Consider the following 12,953-nt stretch of genomic DNA (forward strand, 5'->3'; position numbering starts at 1 on the left):
AACAGGTTTCATAATTTGATGAATAATGTGATTCATTTAACATATGCACACCAGATGTCTTTGCAGCAAATATTTCGTAGTGTGATATTTGGATTTTGGACTCATCTGGGGGACCAGTATTTTACAATATTTATGTTACTTGTAAATAGACAAATGAAAGTGCTTAAAAACTGTTACTTGCTTTACTGTCTTTTATTTTAAAGAAATTTTAGTGATTGCAATGCTTCTTTTATCACTTTAAGAATTACCATTGAGAAGTTTGTTTTTTTTTCCTAAACAGGTCCATATATATATATATATACACACACACACGTACTACACTAAACAAAAAGATGTGTGTATATCAATTATTACAAAAAAAAGTTAACTTTGTTTTAGCTAGTCGCCAAGGTAACGTTCATACAGAGTTAACGTTTTATTTTCACTGTAAGAAAAAACACAAACTAAGGGTTGATCATCACCAGCATATCGTTTATTGTTTTTCTCCAAAAGGGTGTACAAAAATGAGAAATAAACAGGAGGAGAAAAATATGAGAAACACTGTGGGAAGTGACAGAAAGCAAAAACACATTTTATTAGAAATTCTTGTAGCAGTTGAACTGGAGGGCTGATAAAAGTACTTAGACAAAAATAAACCTGATGGGGGGACAAAAGAGACAAGTAAAGAGCCAAGACCTCCTTCTGCTTTAAGGCCACCTTGTTCCACTGATCAAGTTTTAGATATAGAGTAATACACTTTGCGTACATTTATCTCCTCTCACTCAACGCATGCAGACAAGAGTCAACAGCATTCAAAAATAATCTTTTGCAACCTTAAATATCCATACATTTACATAGACACACTCACACATTTCAAGAACTACAAATCCATCAGAAAAGAGCAAAGTACCTTTTTCCTATTTGTTCTGTAGTTTATAAAAGACAGCGAGTGTCTGCAGGATATTGTGTCATTTGTACCTTGGCGCACTGCGTGCAAACACAACGAACAATTGGTGTAAACACAGTGATTTGTGTCTGTGAAAGGTTTGTTCCAAAATTAAAAGCACATTTGGACAGAAGAGAAAACGCAGTGAAAATAAAGACCGATTTATTAACGGAGAGAAAATGAGAAAGCTGATTATGAAATTATGATTGTGAAAGATTTCTTTTCTTTTTTTGGGGTGGGTGGGGGGGGGAGGTGTTCTAAAAATGATTCAAGCGATAAAAAGAAATGCAACTAAAATAAGGCTTAATATGAAAATATTCTTTCATTTTGTGCCAAGAGCTTTCGATAATTCCTCTAAACCTCTCAATGCATTTCAATTTCACAGTCATCATTAAACATATACCACACACACACACAGGGAATTTTGTGGTGTGCAAGTTGTTGAAAATATTTGGATGATTTTCAATGACTTAGCAAGTCTACGTGGAGAATCTCCTCAAAAGTACAGACAAAAGGCCATTGCACTGGAAGGCAGACGAGACATTAGCGAACAAAACAAGCCATTATCATGGGCCTAAAACTAAAGGCAAAACTATCTACAGACCACTTATATATGACATTTACGAAATACCGGCTTATCAGAACAGCTTTACCGTGTTACACTAAAAAACAGACAAAACAAAAGAAGCAACAGTATTAAAACACAGAGGCATTTCATTCATGAAAAACAACATAATGGCATTAATGATGTTTGTACACAAATACATCAACCTCTGGAGAGGTCACAGCTTATGGCCACAGTGACAATTCACAAGTCACAGTTTCACGCTGACATGTGCATATAAAACCTGGGATGGAAGTCTTTGTTTAGATGTACGGGACCCCCTTCCTGCTCAAACCCCCGACTGCTGACTGTTGGTCAATTTAGGGCATAATGTTTGTGTGATGAACTACAGCTCCTAACAATGAACACTAGGGGTGACGGTGCTGGATCGTCCGTATTCCTGAGCAATGCTTCCGAGCCACACGATTGTGCATGTGCTCAAAGTCCCACAAAACCCCGTCACGGAGAAGCCTACAGGAAACAGCCCAAAACTATGCAATGACAGGAAGTGGTGGAGTGAGAGGGGGGAGGGGAGGTAATAGTGCGAAGCATCATAAATGACATTTCCTCTGAGACCTAGTTCCCTGTGATATATCTTAATTTTGTTGTACAAGCTTGGTCCCATGCAGCAAGGCATAAGTACAGTATAGTGCATCACAGTACATTCACTCAGTTTAGTGGTACTTATGTACAAATGCCTTTACAAGAAATCATTGAGCAACAACGTATAAAAAAAAAGAAAAAGAAAATAAGACATAAGGAATATTTATGATTGATAAAATGAGCGGAGATATCACTAGATGGCAGAGAATAACCAGCATTATGTCAAATAAGAAATATCATCCAAGACGCTAGAGGGCGCCAGAAATCATAGCTGATCTAAATCTTAAATTTGTAAAATCAAATTCATTTTAGAGTAGGTAAATATTATCTTAGCAGATATTGGCGTTTACAGCTACATTTGGTCAAGGATACTCGTGCTTAAGAATGATATTGTTGGATCTGAAAGGATATGTCAAATACTAATTCTTAAAGTCAAAAGAAGTTAAAACAAAGATGAAAAAGAATGCAAAGATAAGGGGTGGTGGGTGTAAACTCAAGAGAGTTCTTTACAGTACAGTGTACCCTGTAGATTCACAGATAAAATACCCTGTGCCAGCAAAGCAGACAATTAAAAAAAAAAAAAAAAAAAAAAAAAAAAAAGCCATTTAGTTTGAAAACAGTACAGACTGCTGTAACTGAAGTGAGGGACATATATCCATCATAAAACAAAACATTTAAGTTCACTATGTACATAAAAGATTGCTGAATAATCTTGATGCAACAACCCAGAATCTTTACCTGAGTGTATAATCTAAACCATCTTGAAACCTTTCATGACAGAAAACCAACAGATACTGCCAAACAGGACCGTAACAACGCTAAGAAGTGAATCATCCCACCTCTATAGGGACACAAAGATTTTGGTCACAATCAACTAACTGTTTACTCCACAACATTACACAAAAAAAAAAAAAAAAAAAAAAAAAAAAAAAAAAGCTAAATTAAAAATAGAGAATGAAGGGCAGGAGAAATAAAAAAAATAAAATAAAAATGAACAGACAAAAGAGAAGCTAATCAACGATCACATTATCTTGGTATATTTGTGATTGTGTTGTGATATCATGAGAAGCCTGGATCAACTGCTTGTGTGCTTGAAATGAGTGTGTGAGTGTGTTTGTGTGGATGCATGTGTGTATTGACATGGGCAGAGTATATAAAGGGTCATCATCGTTGGCTAGGGAGGGGAGAGGTGCTTTGGAAAGATCACTGAGGATTATGGCGTCTTGGTGATGCTCTCTGCATCCTTGGAGGCCCAGAGCTCCTTGTGCTGCTTGCGCCCGAAGCCCTCATCGTAGTTCCCTTTACTCTTGAAGAGCTGCTGGAAGTGTGGTTTGCAGTAGAACTCCCCCTGCAGCGCCGCATAGGACCCCAGACTGCGGAAGACAAGAAAGAGAAATGCACAAAAAAAAAAAAAAAAAGAGTAATAATAATAATACTGCATTAAATTGACAAACAAGTGACGGAAGCTTTATAAATGTCTTAGAATGGTTCTGAAGGATCATGTGACACTGAAAACTGGACTGGTAAAAACTCAGGAACGCGTTTCAGTATATATTATACAGCTGATTATTAATAACAAATTATAATAACATTCCAAATTACTTATACTTATAATATACATGCACCCTTGGTGAACAAAAGCACTTCTTACTAAAGAAGACCTCTATCGTTTTACAGTCCATGTGTAACTGCGTTAGTTTTTGCTGTTTTCTCAGGCTGGGCTGGTGAGGAAGTGACTAACCTGAGTTTGGTGTTGCAATGCTTGCAGCAGAAGCACGTGGTGTGGAAGATGAGGTTGTTGGCCACCAATCTCTCCATCGGATACACGGTTTTCTCACATGATGCACACGTCTCCTTCTGCGTCTTGAAACTGAAAGACTGGTGGAAAGCACAGGCAAAGACATTGGTTTCTAACCAAAGAGCAGATCAAAGTATTACTGCACGCCTTTAAAATATTGACTTGACTGTGCATGAGACAAAAACTTACATTATTGTGCTTTAAATAGTTTTGAAGTTTTATTTGTCCTTATAAACATATATCCTTAGTACAAACCTTAAAGTTATATTCTAGATATGTAACAATATTAGATTTTTGTATTTATTTTGTGCGTGCTGATTTTTATGGTTCATGGGGACACTGTCAATGTCCCCATAATTCAAAATGCTTAAAACAAACAAACAAACAAACAAACAAACAAACAAACAAACAAACAAACAAACACATACTAAAGGCAATGTTCACACTTGGCATCTTTTTTAAAGCTGACAGCGTCTGTTTTACATTAGAATTCTAGGAAGTAAACAGCGTTTATAAAAAAAAACAAATTCAGCAAAAAAATTCAGGGTTAAATTCAGCATTTCATTCATTAAAATATCCACTTCATTATATTCTATTTAAACGTGTTTAATATATAAACAACATTTTCTGAAATATTTTGATGCATGTATATTTATATATAGGTCTACATAATTTGAGTGTGTACTGTGTATATTTATTATGTATAAATAAAAATAATACAAAAAAAAAAAAAACTTTAGTTTGGATGTGATACTAACAAAATGCATTATAAAATAGCATGTCTAAGATAATGAATGGTTTTGGCCATTAACTCACCACCGATTGCTCCGATTAGATTACAAATCTAGAACCAGAGGGAGGGGTATGGCTGAAAAGACAAGAAGGATGTGAACATAACAGCGAATGTACCTTAGAACGCTGAACGGGCTTGTCATCAGATGTGTTCCTGTTGTCCTGGAAACAAAAAAGAAAAAAAAAAAAAAAAAAAAAAAAAAAAAACAAGACAATGAAGCCAGTGGTCCTAAGACAGGTTACCCATGGCAACACTTTTTCAGACAGAGCCTTGTGAACACCACATCATAATCCCACCATCATCCATCCACCCTCACTAGCGTCCTTCTAACCGGACACACTCCAAAGATGTCCCTGCATTGCGATCCCTCCATCTGCTGTATTCTCTTACAAGCACCTTTTTGTGAGCGTACCCACATGCACAAATGCATGAAGAGGGATCAACGAAGACTAAGCCCCGCGAGTGTTTCTAACTCGATCACCCTTTGAAATAAAGACCCTTCTCACACACACACTTTCGGTTTCAGCCGGTCTAAAGCTACAATATGACATTACATAACCCAAGCCATGTCCCACGGTCAACTCTGCACCAAATATCCGAAACAGCTGCCAGCCTGAACAAGCTACCAAATTACGCGCAGGAGAGATTGGGAACTTAAGAATTGAGTGTTTATGCGTTTATGAAAGAATTACGACAAAATGCTGGTGACAGGGTCCGGGTTTGGGACACACCTACACAACACTGAAAAAAAAAAAAAAAAAAAAAAAAAAAAAAAAAAGGCAGAGTCCAAATGTATTAATGCATTGCAGTATAAGAATCATCTGCTGAGCCGACAGGTTTTTATGTAACTGCTCTGGTCTGTCAGAAAGCCCAGAGCAGATCTCCACCTCCACTAAAGCATCTATACTTGTCTCTTTCGTGGAAATCTAGAGCTTGAATCGCACACAGATCTGTTGATATACTGGCTCACGCTGTTGTATCTCTAGTAGTAAAAAAAAAAGAAAAAAAAAAGCAGTTTACTTCCTTGGCTCAGACAGGCCGCGCAAGTATCAGTAATGACCATTATATCACAGACATTCAATAACACCACTTTTCACAAATTACAGCCATTATCGAGAGGGACTTCATCCTCTCGCTCACATGCTATCAAAACCCGGAAATGAGATTACAACCTCTCAGCCTCAACATGATAATATTTACTTAAAAGCCGAAGTAGATGAGAACATTAACTGTATCAGGTACAATGCAAAAAAATGTCTACGATTTTAACTGTAAAAAAAATGCTACAGTAAAAGCCTGTTAACTGGTTACGTTTGCATACTATATAAAGGTGAACAACTAGTTACATTTGAGTAAAATGTTTGTTTTATACTGGTTTCAGAAAAGAAAACAAGTACAATTTACAGTGAAAAACCAAAAATGTACACTTTGACACTCTTCATGACAGTTTACATTTGATACATTTCTGGATTTTATTCTTTTTTTTTCCCTTCAGCTAAGTATGTTAAGATTGTATCTTGCATTTAATGTTTATTAACAAATGTTTATTGCATTATTGCAGTACCGAGTGGTACCATGACTGTGTTCGGTGCTTGTGTGAATGACACTGTGCACCTTCAGTATATTAGCATTTAGCATCTTTGTGGAAAAGCAGTTTGTGATGATGATTCATAACCAACTGTTTTTGGTGGTTATCTGCGTATTTTAAAAAAGTACAAAACAGATATTGCTACAATAATTTACAGTACATTTCTGGCAAACACAGCAGGTGTTTTTTTTTATATTGTAAATGTTACATTTTTAAAGTACTAACAAATTCTCTTAAATCACTGCATCTTTATATTAACCATTTGCTTAGGTTCATCCACCTCATTTATCAAATGTGAAACCAATTTATTCTGTTATAAGTAATAAAACTAAAAGAAAATGTAATTTTAAGGTGTACACACACGTTTTCATTTCATGCTGAAGGGGCAAAAGTAACACTGTTCTGCATTTGCATTGACACATTTTAAAGCATGTGTTGCAAAAGAAAGTACAACGTGTTTCTGCATCAGCTTGAAGAGTTTTTTTGAACAATGCATAATGTGGTCATCCCCTGGTAAAGAGAGAACCATTTACTATGTATTAGCCAATGCTATGCAGTAAAACAAGAAGCCAACATGATTAAGCTTTATCTGATAAAGTCACAACACACCCTTAGTGCAAGACAACCCTCGGCCCACTTCCTGTTTCAGAGCGTTTGTGCAACACGCTTGTTTAGAGCCATTGTCAGATATATTTACATGTGCATTTAGTGCGAGTTTCAAAAAAACCCCCTAAAATTTACATTTCAAGAAACTGTAAAAAGGAGCCTTAAAAATTACATTAAGCTAATAATATTGCCATTTAAAAACAACAACAACATTTAAGCCACTTTCCATCTAGTTAGCAGAAGTGCAATAAAATGATGCCACAAACTATTAAATCCAAAACAAAGATGCTCGGGTCAGTCACAGTTGAAATGGTGGCAAAAACGGGATTAGAGATGTGTGAGCGTGTTAATACACACACACAAGAAGTGCATAAAGCAATGGAGCAGGGTACTATCTCAGCTTGTGCCATCTGTCCCCTTTTGCCTTATTTGTACATAAGACACAGAAAAAAAACACACTCCCGCAGCACACACATGCAGATACAACTGCTGCCCAACCGTCTGCACTGTGGCAGGAAGGAGTGGTGACACCTCTTCTTCCTGTGCTCTGCTCTGATGCACTACATGATGGTGATGAGGAGGTCCAACCCGCCCTCTCTAGAGACCCTCAAAAAAAATAAATCAGTCATTGGCTGACATGTACACTTTAGTGCTGCATGCATGCCATGTGCAGTCATGAGACCCTCAAGATCACTGCATTACAGTTCAAATTACAGGCTCTTCTGGGTTTCACAATGACAGAGAAAAAAAAAACATGTTCTCTTTAAAGTTCAACCTGGTTTCAAAAACACTACCTTGCGTGTGAATGTCACAGGAAAAGAAATGCTATCATGCCAACATACAAACAAAAGACTATTTTTTTCTTTCAGAGCCTGTTAATACTCTAATATGAATTTTAGACCTAGGCATATACTAAAAAAAATAAACAAAATCACACTTAAACATTGCACTGAGTAATTTTACCACAGACAAGAGTACTTGTGCATGATATGAAGCACCATGAATATCCACAAAAGAAAAAAAACAAATAAATGTATATAAACATTTTAGATACTAAAAATTTTAATATTAAATAATACATTATTTATTTACAAAAAAAAAAAAAAAAAAAAAAATATCATCAAAATGTCATTAGTTTGAGGTAACTGGCCATCATAACAGTTAAGTCACAGAATTTACAACAAATTTTAGAAATGGAAAAAAAAAATCCTTTATCATTTGATTTCCGAAGGATGACATTGAATATTTTCTGATAAGTGACATTAGAGCCAAAAGAAAGTGGGGTAGCGAGAAGAGTGTGCAAGACAGCAAACTAAACATAAATTTACAATTACATCCAAACAGATGGGCTGCAAGTCGTGTGACCTTTGCTCCCCTCTCAGACAGATTTGTGATGCCCTGCCATTACCAAAGGTCAGCATTTTACTTTCTCCCACAGCCACACATTGCACACACACAACATTCACTCTCCATTGCTCTTCCTCTATAGTACTGGACTGCAGACACTCTTTTAATCTCATTAGCTGAACAAAATCCCATCAGCTGCTCCCCATGGGTCCAGACAACCAGGGGAATAAGCAGGAGTTCAGTGGACTGAGGAGGCAACAACCATCATGTGGTCATCAACCCACGCAACCCCTGTTCACCTTGTATCTAATGCATCTTGTGATCTGGGATGCACAGAACCATTACATCTGTGGCCTTTTGCAGTGGTACCACAAAAATATCTGCCTCAATGTGCAGTGCCATGCACTTTAGACAACAGTTAATAATGTAAACGGCAATCTGTTTTGGGTGACCACTTGTGGATGGGTCCTCTGGAATATTAGGTAGAAACAGGCCAACCTAGACATGATTTGATGGACATCCCTTTTGCCAGAATCTGAAATGAGTCAGATTTAGAAGACAGAACTCAACAGGTATCTTGATAAGATGTTCGTGCAGCAACCCTGAGGGAGTCTGGCTGGGCTCCATGAATGAGAAGCAATGCTTTAAAAGACGCTGGGAGGCACATTTTTGCAAAACTCAAGCTATGATTGATCTCCCTGTAACTAGAAAAGCAAAACATGCACATTCATTTACCAAATGACACTTTAGTCATTCTCCACTAGAGTCTATCAGTAAGTAATTTTCCAAAAGATTCAGTCATTTTGCATTTGCATTGCATTTCTCACCTTCCATTTACAAAGATAGGTCTCAGAAGATGAAGAACAGAAAGCAAATTCCCAATTACTCTTGTATCTAGATATATGATGGTTATGCATTTTCAAATGAAAGCTGCAGTTTGGCTTAGCCAAATTTCTACCTCATGTTTTGTTTCGTGCCATCGTTGGACCTAAGTGCTTTTCCAATCATTATAGTGCTCATTTTCATAAGTCAGAGCTGACTGAATTCTTGCTAAGTTCATAAACACCCAGTGTCAAAAGCAATGATTGCGTGAAAGTATTTGCATGAGGGTGCAGAAGCGTTTAAAAGCATCTACAGAAAAACGAGAAAGTCCTAACCAATGTTTTGAGCCACAGACAGAAGCTGAAGCACAGACAGAGTCTACACACGGATGGGATGTGAAACTGTAAATGTGTTTAGGCAGGAAAAAAAAATGTAAATCTGAAGACGACTGTACAGGATGTTTTAAAGAGAAGGCTTGTGGGCAGGGTTGAAGAGGAACAGTCTAATGTTTCATTTGACTCCAGAGTACACCTTTGACCAAGAGAAAGTGTACGGTGTAAAATTTCACCTGTTAAAGCTGAAGTGGCGCAACTAGAACACAACTGCAAAGATCATGATTGTTTTCAAAAGCGTTATAAAAAGAACCCTCTCCCCATTTTCTGTAGCTTATTCAGTTTATATTTGCCATAATTCACAAAACACTTAACAAAATGAGCAGAAAACCACCGAATCTTTACTTAGAATGGTACTAGGACACATCCCTTTTTTGAAGCCTTTCAAACATGTTCAGACAGAGTTCGAAACTTGATCTAGGCATTTCGTGGTACTTCACAAAACACAGCCATCAGCATCTACCATACCGTGATCTTATCACAAGGAAGGGAGTGCATTTTGCAATTAGAAATCATAAAGCATACACAGAAGAACTACCAAGAGACTTTGCTTTTTCAATGAAATTTGACAAACATCTTCCTCCTTCGCCCTATCAGAAGACATTTCATGCGTTCATTTTTACACAGGAAAGCCATTTTAGCACACAAAAAAATATCTGCAACGAAAGAGCCTCCATATGAAAGCTAGAAGTGCTCAATATGTCTCAAATCATGTTAAACAATGCCAGTAAGGGCTTATCAAGCTAAACATACTTAAGACTCAAAACACCTGCTTTAACATACTAAAAAGTACATGGTACACCACAAATATATATATAAACTGATACTGAAGTCAAAAGACGTACTGCTGGGACACCACAGATAACCACTGCATCGACTACAGCTAGTCACTTAGTGGAAAGTTCTATTTAGGCCTATGGAGCAAGCCTAATTTCTTCTGTTTCTCCATATAAGGAGACCGTTTTTGCAAGGAAAAAAAGGGTTCCATTATCACTCTGCAGAGGCTGTCCCAGAGTCCTTGTTGGCATAATTTCATTAGTATGGAGATCTAAGAATAGTCAAGAGACTAAGAGTAGACCATGGACTAGAACCTCAGTGTGTGACATTCAGCTCAAACAGGAACATCACTGACGCACAGCGTGAAAAACAATGTACAAAAGAAAACACCGCATTTGAAAGTAGACTTGAGCAGACATGAAAGGATATACACACACCTAGATGCCTAATTAAATTATCTGATATTCCTAAATGAGAATTTGAAAAAAAAAACAAAAAAACAACAACACTATGGATGATTTCTTGGGGCCTCCCAAATATTTTTAAGTTCCTGCAAGTTACAACAATTCGAAACACCTGGAATGGCATGCCTCCACGTTCGTTTCTGACAACTGGACAGTTGACGCCCCAGGCTGCCTTCTCCACATGAATAATCTGTGTATAAAATCTTCAGGGTTCTGGTTTCATCAGAAAACCCCAAGGGGCCTCTGCCGTCTGCTCTTAACTTCGGCATACAAGAGAGAATGACACCTCTAATGAAAGAAGCCATCATTAAAAAGCAACACTCCGAAAGGGGTCACGTTTACGTTTATTTGTACCATTTGCTCGAGCATTCGCAACCTCTCATGCACATCATTTGCTGAAACAGGCAGTTTCCTTGTGCTGCCCAATGCCCAACGGAGCCAATTTAACTGAGAATGTACATATGTTTGATCAGACAATCCACTGGCAGATGGTGATCCCTAACCGCCAAAACAAAGTGGCACCATCACGAATGACAACAACGAGCAGCCCGAAACAAACGGGGTCTTTAAAAACTACAGATACACACATTTAAGCTTTATTGGTGGACTATTAATTGCATCTAAATATTCGCTCGCACATGAGCTTCGTGTGCGTTTTTTTTTTCCTCAGTGTGTGGGAGCGAGAAAATCCCAGTCTACACAAACAATTCAAAGCATGGTATTAATTGTACTTTTTAGAACTATTTTCATTGTACAAAATAAATAGCAAATTTTCATCAGCAGCACTGGATGCTCAATATTATTCAGGCTATTAGAATTGGGAATAGGAGTAAAGAGTAACGAACAATGAATAATCACAACCGTGCCTACCTGTAGTTTCAATATTATCTAAACGATAACCATCCAAAACTGGCCAAATTTGCATTCGTTCCCTTTATTACCGTGTGCATATATGGTTTCGGCCAGCTGATGCTGGGAAGGAGTTAAACAAACATGTAACCATGACAACATTAGGTCGAGATTCCCCTGTTAAAAGCATTTACATAAATTTCCACAATAAACCTGTGCCTAGTCCTGGTCGCTGCTTTCCATGATACAACGACAAAAAAAAGGATATTTGCCTGTATGAAAGCAGTCTACACATTAGGGGACATTTGTGTCGAGTAATGAATGTCAGCGTCTAAATTAATAATGTCACACACAGAAACAAACGGTGAAACCTGAATACACCGATTCGGATAAACGGGTCTGCGAAAGGGCGATTAAACGTAAATGTAGTTAGACAGGAGAGAGGGTGCATTAGGTACAGAAGGGCTGTGCTACGCAAATTTATGTAAGCATCATATGTCGGCAAATACGCACGGTACAAAAAGGATCCATAAAAAATTATTGTAAGTTTACAGGTACGCCTTTCCGTTACGTAAACTACGTCGACGAAAACCAGAAGGCTTTGTTTTCGGTCTGCGTTAGTCTGGAAACACGCATCTTCAGGAAGGCACATGACAGCTTTGGACCCGAAGACCTAACGTTAGCCTCCCACAGCACAGGACTGATTAGTATTCATCTTCTGTATCCAATCTCAACGCTCACACCAGTGCGCGTCTACAACAGGCAAACCGTCTGCTTTGATGGATCGCTGCAACACTAGTAAGTCTGAGCCCGGTATCCCACAGTTAGCTCTCGATAGCACTCGAGCTAGCGCACCTCACCACAATAGACGAGGAGGGGGTCGATGGGTTCACTGGCTGCAGCTGAATCAAAGCGGAGAAACTCACCATCTGGGTCTCCTTATCAGTCTGCGGTAGAGAAAAGGGGTTGCTGCTGCCCTGTCCGGTCCACTCACTGTGCACGACTCGGTTGATATCTCATTCGTTTCCTCGGCCGGTCTGAACGATTAACTTCTCCGGTTGCGCTAAACGAAACGTACCAGCAGCACACGCTGTGTTCATTCGAGCCGTCTGGAGAGCTTGACGTGCCTTTCCCCCCACCTCACTCTTTTCAACGGACGTTTTTTTTTTCTCTCTTCATCACGCCTTTTTTTATTCAGCAGGATGTCGCACGCGATTGGACGCAGCTCGTGCCGCGTCCTCGCGCTCTCCTCCCAGCTCAGAATTTAGACACATTATCTGAGGACACTTTTCCAAGAAATAGCCATATTGCCTCACGGATTCCTAACTCCTCTCCTGTTTCTTTCCCGCTGTCTTTATTCAGTCATTAGCGACTAATACGTGAGG

General features: G+C 38.2%; 1 protein-coding gene across 1 annotated transcript; it reads right to left on the reverse strand.

Moving 5' to 3' along the window:
* Nucleotides 1–450: 450 nt before the first annotated feature.
* Nucleotides 451–12,728, reverse strand: limd2 (LIM domain containing 2). The gene is made up of 4 exons (XM_043235253.1): nucleotides 12,495–12,728; nucleotides 4,840–4,884; nucleotides 3,874–4,010; nucleotides 451–3,505 (listed from the first exon to the last, which is right to left on the reverse strand). The coding sequence occupies exons 1-4, from the start codon at nucleotides 12,495–12,497 to the stop codon at nucleotides 3,346–3,348; spliced, it is 345 nt and encodes a 114-aa protein (XP_043091188.1). The 5' UTR covers nucleotides 12,498–12,728; the 3' UTR covers nucleotides 451–3,345.
* Nucleotides 12,729–12,953: the final 225 nt, after the last annotated feature.

This window comes from Puntigrus tetrazona, chromosome 3 (assembly GCF_018831695.1).
Source record: "Puntigrus tetrazona isolate hp1 chromosome 3, ASM1883169v1, whole genome shotgun sequence".
Classification (NCBI taxonomy): Eukaryota; Metazoa; Chordata; class Actinopteri; order Cypriniformes; family Cyprinidae; genus Puntigrus; species Puntigrus tetrazona.

What these genes read in the sequence shown, in the direction of transcription:
- limd2 (XM_043235253.1), bottom strand. An exon ending in AGCCCGTTCAGCGTTCTAAG is followed by an intron (nt 4,011 to 4,839) that starts GTACATTCGCTG and finishes GCTTTCCACCAG; the next exon opens with TCTTTCAGTTTCAAGACGCA. An exon ending in CATTGCAACACCAAACTCAG is followed by an intron (nt 3,506 to 3,873) that starts GTTAGTCACTTC and finishes TGTCTTCCGCAG; the next exon opens with TCTGGGGTCCTATGCGGCGC.